A 20407-nucleotide genomic window follows, 5' to 3' on the forward strand; every position below is an offset into this window, starting at 1 on the left:
GGAGTACAGAAATCGATTTAAAGAGCCCTTTATTTCGATATAAAGGGCATTGTAGTGTGGACGGGTACAGCGTTAAATCGATTTAACGCTCTTTAAATCGATTTAAACGCGTAGTGTAGACCAGGCCTTAGTGTTGCTAAATAGGCCTGTGTGCAATTTCCCTTCCAGAACATGCAGTGCATACAGTATGGGCTTGTTTCTGCCCAGCCATTGATGTCATTAATGGAATTTCCATTGACTTCAATGCTCACTGTCTGGAGTAGATTTATTGGAGAAGTGTGGGGCAGGCTTTATTGGAAAGAAACATTGACTGACATTATGTGGTGCCCTGGACATTGGAGGAGTGGCTTTATGATGCACTTATTGTTTGGGTTCAGGCATGTTGTAGGCAGGGCTAGTGTGGTTGGCTATTCTGTTGGATTCTGATAGTGCTCTCCTGACACACACTGAGAGGGTGTAGATTTTCAGAAGGATGATGAAGGCCTGAGGGCATAATATTGTTTTCCTGAACTATCTTCCTCTAACTCCAACTGCCTCTCTCCTTAGCTATAGAAACGGAAATTCAGAAAAGCAACAACGCATTAATCGTCAAGTCAGCCAGCCTCGCAGGCCTGGAGGAGCAGGTGGAAAAGATCAGCAATCATATCCATGAACGAATTGCGTACTACACCAGCTGCTAATCAATGAGCTGCTGGGGCTCCATCTCTCCATATAATTGCATTGTCTGCCTTCTGTTCAAACACTGACTGGGGGACTTAGTCCCATCTCCTCACTTGTAGAAGTTTCTTGTTCTCAAGACCTTTGTCTTTGCTAATAGAACTACTGTACCTTTAGAAAATAACTAGCATGGAGCCAAAAAGAACAAGCTCCCCTAGGGAGAATGAATGTTATGTAGCCTGGCTGAAGCCAAAAAGAACAAGTTCCCTTAGTAGGGTGACCAGACAGCAAATGTGAAAAATTTGGATGGGGGGGAAGGAGGGAGGGGAATAGGAGCCTACATAAGAAAAAGACCCTAAAATTGGGACTGTCCCTATAAAATCAGGACATCTGGTCACCCTAGCCCTTAGAAAGAATGAATGTTATGTGGCCTTGGTAAGCCACACTGAGTGGCTCGAGGAAAGTGGGAAGGTGGATCTAATGTCAATAACTAATAAACCCTTTTGGAAGGAGTTATTTCTGCATGAGGTTTGCCAACTAGACAGGGGATGTTTGTTTATTTTAGCACACGGATTTCACCTTTTGAAACTCTGATTTTTTTTTAAAAAAATAACCTTTTCTGGTATATTGCATTTAGTTCTTCAAAGAAAGTCATAAGAGGGGCAGGGTGAAGATAAGACCATTCCCAGGAGTGGATAACTGAGGTAAACACTAAGAGCCCTATTTACACTAATGTAAGAGCAGTGGTGTTCTAAGGTGGTTTAAATACCACCCACATTCATTTTGTCAGCACCTGCTTATTTTCAAACAATACTTTGCAGACAGAAGAGTGTAGGGAACAACTCTGCGTTGGCAGTGGGTATTTGTCTTGGGAGATTTAGGAGACCACTTCCACCTCTAACCAATAGGCACTTTACAAAATAAGTCAGCTTTATTAAGCATGGTGTTAATTACACAATTACAGACTTGGAAACAGGGAATTCAGACCTCACTTTGATTATCATCAGCCACGTGAAGGATGGTAGCAGGCTCTCTCCTTGCACAGCTTAAAATGAAAACTGCACACCCAAGACAGGCCATTGATACTGGACTTCTTACATCCAAGCTCGAGCCTGTTGAAGTCCTAACAGCGAGAGGTATAGACTGTAAAACTGCTGGGATGCCTGTGATTAAACCAACACCATATGGCTTTGCTTTAAAAGAATTATACCGTGCAGCACATTTGTTACACATTGAACAACTACACAATATATATTAAGAATCAAGATATAGCCTTGTGCAATGATGTATGTGTCACATACATGGAAGGTGCTAGCAGAAGCCTCGTGCCCATACACCTCCCTTCTCTCAAGTAACTGCTCCATGTTCTAGTGAGCCAGATACTCTTCAAAGTTGTTGCTCTGAAGGATTACTTAAGAGTAAAAAGTGTGCAGCTCTCCTACCAATGGCCACTCTCCTCTGAGAAAATGGCTCTCCATTTGCTTTTGCCAGGATTCAATCTCCTCTCTTCTTGCTTGTGCTATTGCTGTCTGGCTGCGAAGTGTAGAAATGAGTAAATCAGCCCTTCTGGAACAGGAGAGAGAGTTTAAAGTCAGTATTGGAATTGTTTCAGTGGACAGTTCCTCCAGCACACATTCCTTTACCAAACAGCACCAGGACCCTCTTGGTTTCATTAATCTGTTGCTTATAAAGGATTAATAAATTGAAATAGACTCCAACAGGTTGATAACGTTCTACTGATATGCATAAAGCTACTTATAACACATATGTTCATGTCTACCATCTATTAACCCTTTGTATAAAAATTGGAACCATAATATAAAGCAAGAGTGACTTCTCAACAGCTGCTTGGGAGTAGAACTGAGCTAACATTTTTACCTTTGTTTGGGGGATATTTTCCTTCATGCAGTGTCTAATGGTAATACTTCTTAGCGCTTACTTACAGTAGTGCAAGTGTTTGCTTAACTAATCCATAATTCATCTCATCTGCAGTTCTGAATGTCACATAGACATTTCTGTGCCTGGGGTATGTGATCTCTTTTAATCAAGAGCAGAGCTTTGGGTAGCAGTGCAGGCTTCCCTATGCTGCGGGGTCACTGTGCCTCAGACCTGACTTGGGTGGATCCTAGCTAAGGATGGGAAAGTAGTTCAGGCTCCGTGGCCCAATCAGTCCTGGATGTCTGCTGAGAATGCCAGAGGAGGCAGTTAGTGCTGACTGTGCTAGTGGTTTGTGTGATGTGGACACTTACCTCTTCTGAGCTGGACTGACTCCCTCAATCACATTTTATGTAGGCCACCACAGAGCAGTCATGTGGCAACAGCTTACATACGCTACTGACATTAGCCAAAGGCTCCTTATCCCATGTCACAGACCTGGCCAGTGTGTGGTTGCTCTGATTTAATAACTCGCAACTGTGTATAGTTCAGAATGGCAGGCCTGTGTGCTACCTCTCCTCTACAGAATAGAACCTAGAGGGCCCCTATTCTCATGCAACAGGATGTGAGCAACTCCCATGGAAACCAATCTGGCCCCTGGATTCACAGAATTGGTCTTAACAGAAGTTGAAAAATGCTTCGATTTGTCAGACTCTTGCTGCCACGACATCCATCAGCTATGATTACAACCAAAACAAATGTATTCCACTCAGAAAACTCTATAATTCAGACTTCTTGCTTCATCATGTTACAGCAATAATGATATTGATTTTGGTGCACTTACCGTTAAAGATGTGTTGGCTCAATGGATGACTTGCTAAATCACATGACCAAACAAACACCAGTTTGCCCAGTGCCACGGTATGAATTGTTACTGGTTTTCATGGGTACGATAACCTCTGATTTGAAGTGACTGGTTATGGGGGAGAGAGGTAGAAAGAGAAAAATGCAAAAAGTGAAGAGCAAAATCTAGATACATTCTTCAATTGAGCAGAAATAACTTTTTTTTTTAATATAAACAGTGGGCCAGCTACTCAGATGGTGTAGTTATGATTAATGCCAGCTGAGGAGCAGGACCAGTATTTTTAGCAACTGAAAAAAAAAAATGTCATAGGCCCTTCAAATTATGGAAAGGCACCAGATTGAGGATGCTGAGGAGTGAAGTCCTCTGGTTCATCAGTACTTTGCAAGCTCTGCCATGTCACCTGGCCAATGTGTCTCAATCTGATGCCCCAGGTTCTCCTCCAAGGGAGTGGGAGGGGGTTTGGCTGGCCACACCTATAGAGCCACTGCATATTTCCATCTGTCCTTTTCCCATCTGTCCTTTCTCCCTCCCCTCTTTCCCACCAACACCTGGTGCTTGGAACTGAATGCATCCACCAGGTTTCCACAAAGACCAGTGCCACTTGGTTGCAGGGACAGTGCTGTGAAGATAAACCTGGGTCAGTATTTAGAATGGACAAAGTGGTTACCTACTGGTTTTTGGCAGCTTTTTTAAGTAGTGCTGACTCCGAACAGAAGACGGTCTTAACCTTCTCATGCCCCTCAGAGGCTGAACTGCAACCGCAAGAAGTTAGAGTTGGAGGGCTCTGATTGTCCGGCAAGATCAAGCACTTGTTGACTGGGAGTGACCCATTAACCAAGTGATCTAGTGACTTGCTCTGTGTCATCTGGGTGTTTTGGTCAAGCTGGCTGGGAGGAATTTGACATGCTAACATGGGAATTAGCATCTTCTCGTCTTGAATGGGTGTCTCTTGGCTGGTGCCCATAGAGCTGTTGAGTCTGGATACTTCTGACACTTGTATGGTAGGGAGGCTCGTGTCAGCCTGTGCATGGCAGTTCATGTGGAGTTTCTTCATGTGGCGCACAACAGCTGCAGCATTGAAGGCTTGCTGAGCAAGAAGAGACAAAACAACCATGATGATCTCCCAAGCTGCAAAGCTACCTGGATGCTGCAGTGTCAATGGAGGATATCTCCTGAATAGTGATTTACTGCAGTTGCATTGCCTAGTGCCATGCTGCTCTGATGATGGGTCAAGTTCAATCCTGGCATAAGCAAAGGCAGGGGAGAATTTCACCCAACCCCTTTTTGATAAGTCAGCTGTGGAATTAGCTGTTGCTTACAGATTGGTCAGAGCTGCAAGATTTAGCTTAAAACTGAACCCTACCATAGATCATCAGGGTTGGAAGGGACCTCAGGAGGTCATCGAGTCAATCCCTTGCTCAAAGCAGGACCAATCCTCAACTAAATCATCCCAGCCAGGGCTTTGTCAAGCCTGACCTTAAAAACCTCTAAGGAAGGAGATTCCACCAACTCCCCAGGGAACCCATTCCAGTGTTTCACTTCACTTTTTTCAACAAAGTAACTAAAACACCATGGAAGAGGCTGTTCTTGCAGCACTGCCAACCTCACTGCAACCAGGAAGCAGTGCCAATCTCACACACTTAGCTGACAGGAAGGACAGGTGTGGGGGTAAGAAAAGAAACCTGGGTTCAATTCCCACAGGCAAGTCAGCTACTTGGTGCCTCAGTTCCCCATGTGTAATATGGGACTGTAATCCTTCCTCTTCCCACCCTTTGTGTGTGGGGCTGTGTTTGTATCAAGTTCAGCACTATAGAGGGGCTCTAATTTCAGTTGAGACCTCTTGGTCCTACCATAAATAAATCATGGTCATGTAAGATGTCCAAACTGATTTCTGGGGAAGGGGTCCAATTTGTGGGTGCTTATTTATAGTGTTGAAGGTGCGCTCATGGCTAGAGGGCAGGAACTGGCATTTGCATTGGAAATGGCTCTAGCGCGCCCAATGGCAAACAACCTACCCTCCATTTGCTCTTTGCAAAGTTTTTCTGGATCTGAGCACTGACAGATGGGTATATGTTCCGATGAAGGGCTGTATTTCCATCAATCCTGCAGATGGGGAGAGAAGAAACAAGCTTGTAGGCAGATGGCATTTGAGAGGCATTCCATATTCTGGAGGCAGCTAACGGCTTTGTACTTTCAATCAAGAGTAATTAAATCCAAAGGAAAAACAGCAACAAAACATAATACAAACACACACACTTCAGAGTTGAGAAAATATCAGTGGGATTGTTTCCCTTCCATCTTAAAGGTGAACTGTGCACAAATAGCCACTTTCTTCACAGAAAAGAAAGACAGAACATTCCAAGTCAGACTGCAAAGAAAATACTAGAGAATAGTAACACATCACCATTCTGTAGGCTATAGATAGGCCTCTAGTACTAAATGCTGAGACTGGCAATGTTAGGTGCACATGCACACGGTAGGAGACCTGTTCCTCTCACCAGGGGTGCCTCAGAGCTCTCTCACAGGTGAACCTCTCATTTGGATCCTTCTCCAGTAAATGAGAGATGAAATCCTTGGCTGTTTGTGGGAAACAGAGATAGAAACATGTTTTAGCACATGCAGGAAGTAGTCCCAAAGCTGACAACAAATGCTGGCAGATAAAACCTGCTGCTTAAGCGTTAAATGTTCCATGTCTAAACCCACAGTATTGTAACACCGTCCCAAAGGTAAAATGGACATGTGCTCCATGGAGATAACATGGCCCCTTAAGCTGTGTAACTCAAGATGGGTCAAGTTTTATTGCTAAAATGTAGTGATTGTCAGAGTGGATCAGACCTGTGGCCTGCCCATTGCAGTATCCCATCTGTGACCCTGGCCAGTACCAGATGCTTCAGAGGAAGGTGCATGGAAACCCAGACTGTGGCCAGGAAGCAAAGAAAATAACTTGCTGTGGAAAATGTGAGGATGTGATTCACTTAACTCTCCTTCACTTGCACTCCCTTGTAGATTTCAGCCCATCCAGGATCAGGAGAGTTCTGGATGTTGTATGCCTGAGAGGGTACAGGGTGCTAATAAAGTGCTTCCCAGTGGGTGAGATTTACCAGACTCCGAGATATCATCCCAAAATGGAGACTCAAACTCATAGTAGCCTTCTTTAATCTTTTCAAACAGTTTGGATTCTGTCTCTTCGTAGAAGGGAGGGTATCCACACAGCCTGGAGCAGAACAGGAAGAAGTTGATTAGCTCCTCTCTCCACACACACAAGTTTTTTTTTAATCTACCGATCAGCTGGTGTGGATCCCAGGGATAAGTGAAGAATGGAGGACGATGCTGTATGTATCCTCACCATACAGCATGGTCTGGGCGAAACAATTCAGAAAAAAGTTAAAAGCTTTGGTGCAGCAATGTCAGCACAAAGCCACAGCTGGTGTGCAGCTAATGGGATGCAGCCGAACCTAGAAAGCACAGAGGGGATGCTGAGTGATAGTTATGGTACTGAACTATTTCTATGGTATAGAAATAGTGCATGGGGTGGGCTCTGTAGTGAATTGGCCTGCGGTCTTTATTACACTGAGTTTCACTGTCTTTCACCTTGGGAACAAATCGGGGCTCCTAAGCCGGTGGCATGTCACATCCATTTTGCACAAGCGTATGTGGGAGTCACCCAAGGGGCCACACCACTGAAGAATCCTGAGCATCTGTCAAAAAAGCAAGGGTGCTGTTGGCTTATACTCACAAGATATAGGTAATGACTCCTATAGACCAGCAATCGACAGCTTTGCTATATGGCTTCTGTGCTAGGACCTCAGGAGCTACAGGAAATCAAAAGCAAATCAAAGTTATAGGAAATATAAATCATTTTAAGATAGTGAATGACTTGACATAAAAAAATTGGCTTCTCAGACCTTATTTATGAAGCTTTCATACTGGAGCAGGAGTTAGTGACTGTTGTGTGTACAAACACTTCTGTGCATTTGCCACCCACCAAATCCAAGCAGCAGCAAAACGACTGACTCAGATTTTATGACCAGAAAGAATATGATGATAATCTAGTCTGACCTGCATAACAAAGGCCAGAGAACCTCATTCAGTAATGTGTGCATCAAGCCTATAACCTCTGGTTGAGCTATAGGCCCCTTCTTTTCAGAAAAGCATGGATTGTTGATTTATAGACTTGAAATGATTGAGAATCCACCATGTAAACTCTCAATGGTTATTACCCTTACTGTTAAAATTTTTTTACCTTATAGTCTGAATTTGTCTAGCTTCAGCTTCCAACCTTTGGATCTCAGTTCCTGTGTGTTTCAAAGAGCCAGGTTCTCTGTTTTACCTTTTATACATGGTGGTTCTTACAGAACTTTATAGCCTCAAAATGCTGTCTGGACATTAATTAGCTCTGGCATCCCTTGTGATATATGGTTCATTATACTAATTTGTTCATATTGTGATTTTCAATTTATGGGCTGGGGTCCAGAGCCTAGGATGGGCTCCCTACTGTTACATTTTAGACATATGAAGTAAATACATTTTACACATGGGCAACATGCAAAGGAAGGCTGATTGACTTGCACAAGGCCAGAGTGCAATTTGGAGATGAGTTAGAACGCTGGAATGCTGGAACTCTCAAGCCATTAGGTCAAGCTGTCTCAGACACGTTCTGCTAACCAGACAACGGAATGTCCCAAAAAATTACTACTTACAGGCCAAATCCTGAAATCCTTACTCAAGCAAAACTTCCATTGATTTCAATTTTTAAATTATAAAATTAATTCTTGAATAATTTCAAGATTAGGATGAAAATATAAAACATTTACTTTGCACACCTTTTCTCTTTTAAGTCTTCTGAAATTTTGCCATCCTTAAAATCATGTCCCTAATCTGATTCTTCTGCAGCCTACACAGTGTGTTTATTATTAGCATGTTACTAATATGCATAAGCATGTTATTTCATTGCTTTCTTCCGGAAAGTGCCTGGGAGGCTTATGTGGGCCTGTGTCGTGCAGGTCATCAGTGAGAGGCCATCCTTTCCCCCTTGCTCACCAACATATCCTGGCGTCCCACAAGCAGTGGACATGATGCCATTCTGCTCCATTTTAGACAAGCCGAAGTCTGTGATCATGATTTTGGAGTTTTCTTCCGGAGTCAGGTAAAGCAGGTTTTCAGGCTGTTGGTAAGAAATGGTCAGAATTTAAATGCTGCCCTGACAATCAAAGAGGGACAGCTACAATTGACAAATGGTAGGTTCATTTGTGCTTCTGTTCATGCACGAATAAAAATAATCGTGGCCAGGGATATAATGGTGACTCTCTAAAACCACAGCAGTAAAATGATGAATACATTCCTAAGTTCTCCCCACCATACCTATTTTTTGCTCTACCAAGTTGTTTCCTCTTATATTGGTTTTGTTTTAGGTAGGAAGGAGGCTCTAGTGGGTAGGGCACTGGGCTGGGACTTGAGACCCAAGTTAATTTCTTGGCTCTGTCTGCCACACAGCCTGTGTGTGACCCTGGGCAAGTCATTTCATCTAGCCTGTGCTTCACTTCCCTTTCTGTAAGGGTGGGTAATGCCTCCCCATTGCACAGGGCTGTTGAAGATAAAAACCCCTCAGTGAGAGCAAGGCATTCAGATACTGCAGAGATGAGCATCAGATAAGCACCTTTCTAGAACCTAGACTGTCAACTCCCTGGGGCCTGGGCTGCCTTGTGCTACATGTATGGGGCCCCTGGACCCTACGATAGTACAAATAGTTTTACTTCAATACTGACACTCACTCCAAAGGAGTTCTGTATTTTACTGCTGATGCTGCAGCCTTATTTGGGGAAAAACAGAGAACCAAAGAGCACAGTGTCTACATACCTTTAAATCTCGGTGAACTATTCCATTCTCATGCAGATATTTCACCGCTGCCAGGACCTGTCGGATCACTACACTTGCATCTTTCTCAGTATAGACTCCTCGTTCCAAAATTCGGTCAAATAACTCCCCGCCGGACACTCTGAAGGTCAGATAGTACACACCATCAGCTAAAGAGTGTGGCTATTAAAAACTAATAAAGGGAAGAGCAGGAAATTTTACTTAAGCTAGATATGAAAAAAACCTATATCTTTATCTAGCTCACACTCATCACTATGGTACCTGGGTTTTCCTTGTTCAAGTGCCAATGGATGCATAAATACTGGTTCAGCAGGGCTTAATCCTGCTCTGTGGGCCAAGGAGGCCACACCCCCTCAGCTCTGCTGGGCATCTTCCAGCTGGAACACTGATATAAAAGGGAGCAACTCAGCTCAGGTGGGACTGACCACCAAAGGAAAGGGACATGCGCTGCAGGTTCTTGCAGAGGGAGTGCCAGCAGCACTTCAGGGCATGGAGGCCAGCCAGACGGTGATGACCCATGACCCCCAGACATCTGACACCACAGGAAGAGGAGAGGCTGTGGGAATCCCAAGATGACAAGCCATGGAGGAACAGGTAGCAAGTGACTCAGGGAAACTTAAAGGGGAATCAGTCATAAAACTTGGGCTTAGCTCGGAGTGTTCTGGCAGGATCCCTAGATTGGGAGCTGGTGGAGTGGGGAAGGCCCTGGCCTTCCTACCCTGGCTGCCATCCACTCTGAGGCAGCAGCCCACCCCTCCAACCAATCTGGCTGCTAGGCCACACAACCCTGACAAAGAAGGCAGCTATATGGACTCTGGCCATTAGGCCATGCAGCCCAGTGTAGGAGGACCACCTTGACAATGCCCAAACATTAGGCCATACTGCTTCAAGACTAGGAGTGGTCATTTAAGCTCATTTGTGGGGCCATAATGCTCCTTCACCCTTCCCCCAAAGGGTGACACGGTGTACCAGCCCCATGACATGCATGTAGCAAGGTTTGAGGTAGCCCTGAAACCTATTGCCTTGATGCAGCCAATTTGGCTCTTCAATCTGAGGCAAGCATTTCCATAAATAATTCACTAGTATAATTCCTGTGGAGCCAATATGTACAACTGGAAAATTTCTTAAACCCAAATTGCCTTGAGTTGTGATGCTGCTACCTCGTTGTCTGAACCCCAAGGGCTTTGAAGGGGTTTCCCTTCTGACTTTCAGCCTTGTGTGTTGAGCTATCTTCAGCCCCCATTACATGACCTGATTTATTGAGAGTTAATCTGAGTAAAACAATCCTCATTAGAGGAATCCACACTTATTCTATCTATCACAGCAGGGACACCTTCAGCTGTTCTTTACAGCTATCTGCTTTGTTTACTGCTGACACGTTTGCCCATTTTTCCCTTTCACAGACCCAGTACATAGCATAGCTTTAATTAGAAACTTGCCTGTTCCTGTCCCGCTAAGTGTTGAGGAGTTAGATCCTGATCCAAGTTTAGAAACATACTAATATAAAAGGCCCATGCACTATGAAGAAATGTCTAGTGTAGTTCCATCTCAAACCCCATTGTTCACAGTTCGTTGATGAAGAACATGTCAGAGTGGATATTTTTGTGCATTTGACTTTCAGATTTGAGTGCCTGAATCCTGCATGAGGATGCTGAAATGGACACTCAGCACCAGAAAAATGTTATGGTTGTTTCTATGACGCATAGAAAGGGGTACTTACAGCTGCATGACCAGGTAAAAGTGGGTTGCACTTTCGTAAATGTCTTCCAGAGTCACAATGTTTTCATGTTTTATTCTGCAACCGGCAAAGACAAACAGAGGTTACAAACCTGTCTGATGAGGATAAACATAGAAGTGTAGAACTGGAAAGGACCTTGATAGGTCATCTAATCCAGTTCCCTGCACTGAAGTCAAGACTATATAATAACTAGACCATTCTTGACATGTTTGTCTAACCTGTCCTTAAAAACCTCCAACCCAGAGATTTCACAATCTCCCTAGGCAGTGCTTAACTACCCTGACAGGAAGTCCAACCTAAACCTCCTTTGCTGAAATTTAAGCCCATTGTTTCCTGCCCTATCTTTAGAGGTTAACAAGAACAATATTTCACCCTCCTCCTAACTACCTTTTATGTACTTGAAAGGTTATGATGCATTATGAAGCTGAAAGTCATACCCCTAATCTTCCTCACAGAGCCGGCTCTAGGGTTTTTGCTGCCCCAAGCAGAGTTTTTTTTTAAAAAAAAAAAAAAGAAAAAAGCCACGATCATGATCTGCAGCTCTACCACCGCCACTTCAGTCTTCGGCGGCAATTTTGTGGCTGGTCCTTCACTCCGAGAGGGACTGAGGGACCCGCCGCCGAATTGCTGGACATGCCACTTTCTCCATTGGCCGCTGCAAGCACCTGCTTGCTGGGCTGGTGCCTGGAGCCAGCACTGATTCCTTTTGCTTCACAACAGTTTCTCTGGGCAAAATTCCACTCACTCCCAAAAGAGTGACTCCTGATCTATGCAGAGGTGAAAGAGAAGGATCAGGGCTTGTCAGCATGAACATTAATTTGTGGCAAGCTGAGGTGTGAATTGACCCTGCACTAGCCTGCTGAAGACAAACTGACTGTCCATGGAGGCTCCTTTGTGGCTGATGCTTTCCTTTCCTGCAGTGTGTTGCCATTTATACCAGTACAAAGTGGGTGTTAAACACTGTCAAAGCAAAATGGTAGCATTTTACACTCCTTCGGTGAGTGAAGGACAAGTCTCTATATTTTGTTATTTGTAGACAGTGTTGAAAATTTAATTTTCCTGTCACTCTTTATGCTATTTGGTGTTAGTCTGTTTCTTTTTCTGGTTCTCCTGCAAAACTGTTGGGCTTGGCAAGGGGCATATGTAACTAAACTTGACAAATATTCCTCTTTTCAGAGAATTTAAATATTGATCTTCTTTTCATCTCATTCTTCCACCTTTAATGAGATGTAAATTTGTGCAGCAACAATGGCAAATGGACCTTACACTTAAGGCGATCGATGGTTTTGGTTCTAAAGGTGCGTGTTGTGGAAAAATAGTTTGCTCTGCTTCACATTCAAAATTATACTCACTTCTTCAGCACTGCGATTTCGTTCTCCAGGCTGCTGTCCTGGATGACAGGGGACTTCTTGATGCACTTTAGAGCAAAGAGCTTCCCAGTGATCCTTTGCTTCACTAGGAAAACTTCTGAAAAAGCACCTCTATGGAGAAAACACAGATGAAGGACAAAGATGTTTCAATAGATGGCAAAGTTGTAAACTGGAAGCAAACACATGTGGAGAAGGAGTTGAAGTAAAAAGCAGGCAAGTAATCGAATAATGATTAAAGCTTCCACGATAAGTGGATGGCATTTGTAATTGGCCATCACATATCTAGGATACCATTATTGTGATGTATATATGGCTTCAAAATTCTATTGATTTCATGTTGCCATTTAGAAATGTACAATTTAAGACTGTACAAGGTGTCAGCAACATTTAGAAAACAAGAACCTGAGATGTATTAAAAACAAAGAAAATATTTGATTGAACCTTGTTAACCAAGCCTGTAGAGTTTCACTTCAACTTATAGTACTCAATATATTTATTATGATGTATGTAAAATGATCAGTACCTGCAGACACCTAACAATCTTTTCTGAAAGGGGCAGACAAAGATGTGTCTAATTTAGATAAGTTAAAGCTGAAAAATACAGATCTGGATGTGAATGTCTGGCAGCCCAAATCTAGGGTGTGTTCTGATTCAGGATCATGGTTTGACCCAATGTATAGAGAACCCACATCAGTTCCAGAGTGTGAAGGTCCCCAGCGTAGGGTCATTCTTTGAAAAGAAGGTAGTGAGTAGAGAAAGGGCAGAATACACAGAACATCTAGCATGGAACCTTCCTGACAGATGGATAAAAGGAAGAGAGATTAGATACAGAATCACAGTAGCAACATTCAGGAGACCGCCACACCAGTAAAGACAATCAAGTAGCTCCTTATGTACATGCCAGCCCATGAGACAACTCCTGTGGTGTCAGATTTAGAGTCCATCTCGGAAAAGGCAGGTGCCATATACCACTTGACAGCACAGGTATTCAGTGATCAGAATCTGAAGAGAAGGAAGGAGATAGATCCGAGGGCATGGCATTTTACTGCCTCTCAGCTTTTGCACCATAATCTTTTGGGACCCACCGTCAGGATTTCCCCATGCTAAATGCTAATGCAATCCCAGCTAGGAGAATGTATTGGCAACTGTCTAATGAGGCACAGAGCCAAAGACCCGTCTACTCATTACCGTTAAAGATCCCACAGCACCTTTTTGGGGCCAGGGCAGGGGTATTCATGAAATCTCAGCCAAATTCTAACATGAATGATTTATTATCTTTTGCCTCCTCAGCATCCCTCTGCTGTTTCAGTTAAGGCAGATATTCATTTCCCCAGCTCTGTATCAGTGACATTTCAGAGCTGACCTGAATGGCTGTGTCTTGCCCCAGAGGTGGCTGCATGTCAGTTAGGTGAGAGCTTTACTTTGCCTATTTCTTGAAAAACAGTTTGGATGCTTTGTGCATTAATCCAAGTTCTCCCAATCAAATACGAAATATGTGGATAAACCCAGTTCACTACATAACATTTACTTTTGGCGTCGGATGGCTTGGGCCCTGGCTTCTCGCACAACCAGCTTAGAACTGTATGCTCTGAATTAATGCAATGGATGAGTGTCCAATGCATCCCTCATAGCAGAGTTCAACTCATTACAATGAAGGGTGAATATTTATAACATTGCCAAAGCCTACAATCTTGTTAAAGGTTTTTGCTTAGGCAGCTAAACGAGTCAGGTGATGGTGCCGCTGCACCAAGCTCCTCTCAAGTAATCCTCATCACCTGCACCACAGATTAACTGATGGTGTTGACACAGAATTGCCAGTAGAGCTGTGAGCATTTAAGGGAGCTAGAGAAGAAAATGTAAGAGCAAAATGGTTTGAGAGGCAGCGTGATCCAATGGGGATCCAGTGGCACTCAGGAGACCTGGGGTCTGTTCGCAGCTCTTTGACCATGAGCAAGTCTCTTCCTCTCTGTCAGTCTTGTGTATTTGGAATGTAAATTCTTCAAGGCAGGGAGTGTCTCACACCATGTGTCCATATAGTGCCCAGCACAATGGGGCCAGGTTCTCAGCTGGGACCTATACATGTTACGGTAATGAAAATAACTAGCAAGAACAGAAAACGTGCCACTCTCATACATATCCCACTCAATAATGCGCCCAGCATGTTGTGCAGATAGCTTGGCACCCATCTGGCATACAGCTGGTTGATTTTGTATTCAGTTGCTAGCCAGCAGCAGCAATTCATGCACAAAAAGAAGAGCAAGACAAAAGCAGCTCCTGGCATGACTTGCCTGCAGTAGGGAGAAGATTCCCTGAGCCAAGCTACTCATGGTCCTACCCATGTATCTTAGCCTCTGACATGTCCTTTTTGGCCTTTCCCATAGATGGGCGACTGTGCTGGCTTAGCCTGGAGAGATACAGATCATATAATAGTCAGCACTGGGGGAGAGCCAACTCAGTTGGAGTAAAACTAGCCTGTGACTTTATTTGAAACAGAGTGAATCCTGAGATGTTTTGACGTTCAAACATTTTGGGAGGTGGGTGGGGGTGGAGAACTTCTCCTTCCATTTCATGGTCTCTCCTGCACTGTGGGTCCAGCAGGGTATGGAGGCAGAAGGCACAAATAGTGCAAGCGCCTGATTCTCAAATCAGACCATCCCCGATCTAAGCGACCTTGGGGCTTCCTGTATTCTGGAGCTGTGCAAGGGGCCCTTTATCAGGCCCTGGAGTAGGGATGGTCCAAGAGAATTTCCAGTCACTCTGGAAGCAGAAATCAGGGAAAAGTTTGAAGCAACAAGTCTAGGGAGTTAAAAGTTAAGGATACAACCTTTGTAGAGTTTCACACTGAATCAACTGAGGATTAGCTGGCACTAAGGTGTGGGCATCTTGCACTGAAGAGAGTCCTCTCATATCTTAGTGAACTGTTATGGGGGAAGGGGACGTTTTCTCTGGATATCGTAACCATCACAATGCTGTTCCCAGTTTGCGCTCCCTGGACATCCCTTCCAGAAGAGAGCAGTCTGGGGCAAAAATTCCCCACAGCCACATGCCCAATTCAGACTGACATCAAACAGAAGGCTTCCGAGGGAAAAACAGTTCACCCTCAAGACCAAATCCAGCATTATTGATTCCAGCAGGTGAGAGCCCATTGACTTCAATTGGTGCTGTGCCCAGGCTCAGTTTGGTCCCCCCAGCCTTTTCTGCAACTCTATAGAACAAATCACTATTGCTCAACCTTGTCTTGCCCTCATCTCCCTGTGTTCCTGATTCCCAATCTTTAATTCATTGAACACCCTCACAGACACAAGGCCAGATTTTCAAATGTTCAGCACCTGGAATGGGAGCCCCATTTTTCCAAGAGAGCTCCACTTCCATTTACAGGCACCTAACCAAGGACCAGATTTTCCAGAGTTCTCAGCACCCAGCATCTCCCATTGGGACACCATGCTCTCTATTTCATACTCATCTTCATACATGCACAGACAAACTGGTCCCTCATATTCACATCTGTCCATCCTGCCTGTCTCCCTAGCAGGAGTGTCACATTGAGAATGAAATCCTGACAAACTGGATTTGCAATGACATTTTTTCCATGAATAATTTTAAATAAGTGATCACAAAACAGGTGGGTTTTTTGGAACCCACTCTGCCTGATAGGACAGTCTCCCTTGGAAAGCCACTCAAATGGCTTAAGCTACTTCTTTGGTTTTCTATTGCATTTAGAGTCCTTGGAACTTCCTAGGGTACTGGCGCCTCCATTTATTTCAGTTTTTTTAAATTGATATCTCCATTTATTTTACTCAATTCTCTTCAGTGCTAATTAATGCTGCCGTACTGAAACACCCACTGCATATGGCATAAATCCTCATTTCTAATACCATCTTGGTTTGTAATGCAATGGTAGGAAATGAACAACCTACAGATCAGATGCTAGAGCATCTGTTCCACATTTAATTCCTAAACAAATAATTACACCCCCATATTAAAAATTTATGGATCAACAAATTGGCTAAAAGGGAACAAAGCTTTCCTTGAGCCTCGCTCCCCTCCAGGACAGTGCTGCTGGATAATTTAACTTAGTGGCTCTCAACCTTTCCAGACTGTACCCCATTCAGGAGTCCACTTGGTCTTGCATATCCCCCCCAAGTTTCACCTCACTTAAACTACCTGCTTACAAAAAAACAGACAAAAATACAAAAGTGTTTCAGCATATTACTGAAAAATTGCTGATTTCCTCATTTTTGCCATATAATTATAAAATAAATCAATTGGCATATAAATATGGCACTTACATTTCAGTGTATAAAGTAGTATGAACAAGTCAGTGTTTATAGTGCTTTTTATGCAGCCTGTTGTAAAACTAGGCAAATCTAGATGAGTTGATGCACCCCCTTGTCACAAGGCCAGTACACCCCCATCACCAGGGGTGGGGCAAGGGTATGGTAGTCCCACGGTTAAGTCAATATGGCTGCATTCAGCCTCAAGGCTGCATGGCCAGGAGGCCACAGGGCTCCCCTCAGCAGCAGGGAAGCACAGCCCAATGGCCCTATGAGAGGGATTTAGTAGGCTGCCCCCCAAAGGGGACCCAGACCCTCCTTACTCCACTGTATCCCAGCCCAGGGCCCTGGTAGTGGCAACAGAATTTACCACAAAGCCATCAGAGAAGCCACTCACAACACATCAGCTGCTACAGGGACACTGGCTAGTCCCTCCATGGGCTGCTTCCTACCATGACTCCTGTAGTTGAAGACAGGGTATCTTCAGAGTTTTAGGGCACCTCAGGTGGCAACTGCAATTTCCCTAGGGCATCCACAGGTGCCTGGGTGCCCACCTGGGCCTCAGCATCACCTGCTTCCTTGGTCCAGGTTCCTAGCTGCTCCTTAGTTGTTAGCCCAGACTGGGCTAGGCTGCTCCCTTTTATACTGCAGCAGCAGTTGGCACACGCCCAGCAGGGTCAAGGGGCTTAACTCTGGAGACAATGCTGAATTTCACAGAGGCTCAACTGCAGGTTCTTAGGTCACAGGAAAGCTTCATTTTATAGAATTCCCTGCTCTGAAAACCAGCTCTATTCGCACTCCACTGCCTTAAAGTTTTACCAGTTTTGTGTACACACGAGAACTAGTCAAGCTGTTAACTTCCAAAGATGTAACATTCAGCATGGAACAGGTCAGTGGTAAAATAGATGGAATATGGTGGGAAGAGGAGAGGAAAAAAAGCAAATTTCCAAGCAACTAAAAAAAAAAAATTAGAAACATACATATTTGAGGTCTGCTTGGAAGCCTCTATTGTGAATGGAAAATGCAACTAAGTGCTTCTGAGCGCCGAGAAATTTTCATTTAAAATCTTAATTCAATAAAACTCTTCTCACGTTATAGCATAATATTATAGCATCGAAGGGTTCCAGTCAAGGAATTAGGGCTGTATTGCACTGGGCTGTCTTTTAAAGAAGTGCTTGAATGGTGCCTGTGTCGCAGAGAATGTACAAACTAGGTTATAACAGGCGAACAAGACAACCAAATGTGACAGGAAGGATAAGGGAAGAGGTAAAACTGCATATTTTCTGCTCAGTAAGTATTAATCATGAGCACTGGCCATATCAGTTCCTAGCAGAACTAGAGGTTGGATCTGAGCTTTCCCCATTAATCAGTGGGAGGGCTCAGATCCAGGTGGTTGTTTAGAATCAGGGACAGTCACATTTGGATCTGGACCTATTGCTGGGGCAAGGTTCCGCTGTCAGCTCCAGAGGAATTTCAGGGGAACCAGGCCCTCAGATTTTAAACCATTACAGTGCGAATGATAAACTGCACTTATTTATTTTAGTATTTCCAGAGAGCAGCCTGAGGGGCCTTAATGAAGTGCTTTGCATTCATTGCAGCCCTTCTCATGCCTCCTAACATTGCCCTGTAGTAACATGGTGGTGTCTGCAGACTGGAACATAAACCAAACGAATATTCTCTGTGTCTGGGTCATACTCCTCATTAAGCATGTGGTAAAACTGAGCAGTGGGCTTCCTTATTCTCTCTGCATCCCGCCTGGGCCATTGGCAAGCTGTCTATGGCTACAGACATGTCATTTCACCACTTCTCCTGATCCCCCACTCCCCTTATCTCCCCCCAGTGTATGATTCAAGAAGATTTGTATGTTCAGGGTAGCAGCAGATGGATAGTTAAAGCAGAGTTGCTATTCTTCATCCAAATGCAGAAGTGGAATGATTTGTTATGGGACTTGCTTAGGGTGACCAGATGTCCCGATTTTATAGGGACAGCCCAGATATTTGGGGCTTTTTCTTACATGGGTGCCTATTACCCCCCACCCTCTGTCCCAGTTTTTCACATTTGCTATCCGGTCACCCTAGACTTGCTGCTTCTGTTTATACTGCACAGTCCAGTTCAGCCAGAGTCTGGGGACCTGAGCTACATGTTTGCTGTTTACATTCTTCCAGGGTCTTCCCCACTGCTCACCCGGGGCATTGAAAAAGCAGAGTGATCAGAGGGGGAATCCTGTAATATTGCAATTCAGGGTTGAACTGGGGTGCACGCTCCTTGCAGTGATACATTGTAGGAATGAGCTGGGAAGCAGAGGACAGGTGAAAAACAGGAATCGAGTAATGCAGCTGCGGAATTCTGAGCCCAGAAAGGAGACAGGAAAATAAGGGAGCCCCCAAGACTAATTTAGGATATTCTAGAAATCTCCAGAGAGTCTGTTTTCCTGATACTTTCAGATACCCAAAAGGGAACGATGGCACTGTATATAGAAGCTAGTGCAGACAGGACCAAATTGCTTTTAGTATCATTTCCAAAGCCATGGGCGAGCCTCTGAGAGTGTAAGGCATCTCATCTGTGGCTGGCTGAGAATGTGGATGTCAGCGTGAGCAAACTTAAGTAGCAGATTTGTAAATTTAAGAGAAAGTGCCTAAGCAGTTATGTCATTACAGCTGCTTGTCTCTCAAACAGCCCATTACTCACAGAGCCAGTCCAGCTTTGGAGGAATAACTGGGGAGCGAGGCAACATCCTGATTGGACTGGAGGTAGGGGAAGGGACGGTCATGTGCAATGCTGGAGTCTCAGACATTGAGAGAGAATTAAATAGGATGCAGCATGTGAAGGAGAAATCTTTTGCTCACTCAGCCTTGTAATCATAATCAAGCAACTGATGCTGAAGCCAAGCAGGCTAAGGGGCTTTTGGAAAACAAAGTGCTTTTGTTTGTCAAATAGAATGAAAGAATTATAAGGGTGCGGTTAGGAAAAGAGATCCCATTTTCTCAGGGTAATTCACCAGCTTGTGGTAGCTTTTCTGAAGTATGAGCAGGATGAAACAATTTTCATCAAAGTGATTTAAGTTTCCGTGCACCTCACTGGGTATTTAACCAGTTCCTTATGGAGGTGGGCAAGTGGTGTCACCCCCATTTTAAAGATGCAGGAACCAGGACATAGAGAGGTGAAGCAACTTGCCCAGAATCGCACAAAGAGTCAGAAGCAGAATCAAGAAAGAAACCCAGGTTTTCTAATTCCTGCTCCTGAACAATGGGCATTCTGCTTCTCTAAATGACAAGCCCACGCTGAATAGCAGTGTAGACTCTAACCACATTCATGGCTGAGGCTGTAGGCCAGTGGCTCTCAACCTTTCCTAACTACTGTGCCCGTTTCAGGAGTCTGATTTGTCTTGCATACCCCAAGTTTCACCTCACTTAAAAATGACTTGTTTATAGGGCTCTCCCACCTCCCCAGGGACTGCCCCACCCCGCCCCCCTCCCCACCTATCTTACCCCTCACACTTCCACCCTACCCCTCTCTAGAGGTGAGAGACCCATGTCTGAGACCCCTCCTTTTCTCAGGAAGACAAGGGCTCCTGTGAAGGAGAGGGGACCTAAACAGGAGTCTGCCACCTCCCTGGTCACCTGGGGGATTGGATTTCCCATTCAAACCCCTTCTAAAGGGGCAGAGGGAGGATTCAAACCAGAAAATCCAAGTATCTCCCACTTCCTAAGCAAGCACCCCACTGCTGGACTATAGCGTGATCCTAGCCTGTTGC

General features: G+C 44.4%; 2 protein-coding genes across 3 annotated transcripts in view; one reads left to right on the top strand and one right to left on the bottom strand.

The window, feature by feature from the left end:
- The window catches only part of LAMB3 (laminin subunit beta 3), a 48074-nt gene extending 47205 nt beyond the window's left edge, over positions 1–869 (top strand). Inside the window, exon 23 of the mRNA XM_032794139.1 lies at positions 547–869. Coding sequence (XP_032650030.1) covers positions 547–680 — 134 coding nt within the window. The 3' untranslated portion in view covers positions 681–869. The remainder of the gene's footprint in view (positions 1–546) is intronic.
- Positions 870–1566: 697 nt separating this feature from the next.
- Positions 1567–20407, bottom strand: part of CAMK1G (calcium/calmodulin dependent protein kinase IG) — a 30185-nt gene continuing 11344 nt past the window's right edge. The window contains exons 3-13 of one of the 2 annotated variants that reach the window (XM_032794142.2): positions 12362–12490; positions 10992–11066; positions 9254–9392; positions 8438–8561; positions 7134–7209; positions 6499–6611; positions 5896–5974; positions 5413–5500; positions 4069–4484; positions 3377–3505; positions 1567–2220 (exon numbers count right to left, since the gene is read on the bottom strand). In XM_032794142.2, the coding sequence (XP_032650033.1) occupies positions 3415–3505; positions 4069–4484; positions 5413–5500; positions 5896–5974; positions 6499–6611; positions 7134–7209; positions 8438–8561; positions 9254–9392; positions 10992–11066; positions 12362–12490 (1330 nt within the window). In that variant the 3' untranslated portion in view covers positions 1567–2220; positions 3377–3414. Of the gene's footprint in view, positions 2224–3376; positions 3506–4068; positions 4485–5412; positions 5501–5895; positions 5975–6498; positions 6612–7133; positions 7210–8437; positions 8562–9253; positions 9393–10991; positions 11067–12361; positions 12491–20407 lie in introns of both variants that reach the window. The other variant, XM_032794141.2, reaches the window with a different exon arrangement.

This window comes from Chelonoidis abingdonii, chromosome 4 (genome assembly GCF_003597395.2).
Source record: "Chelonoidis abingdonii isolate Lonesome George chromosome 4, CheloAbing_2.0, whole genome shotgun sequence".
NCBI classification, from domain to species: Eukaryota; Metazoa; Chordata; order Testudines; family Testudinidae; genus Chelonoidis; species Chelonoidis abingdonii.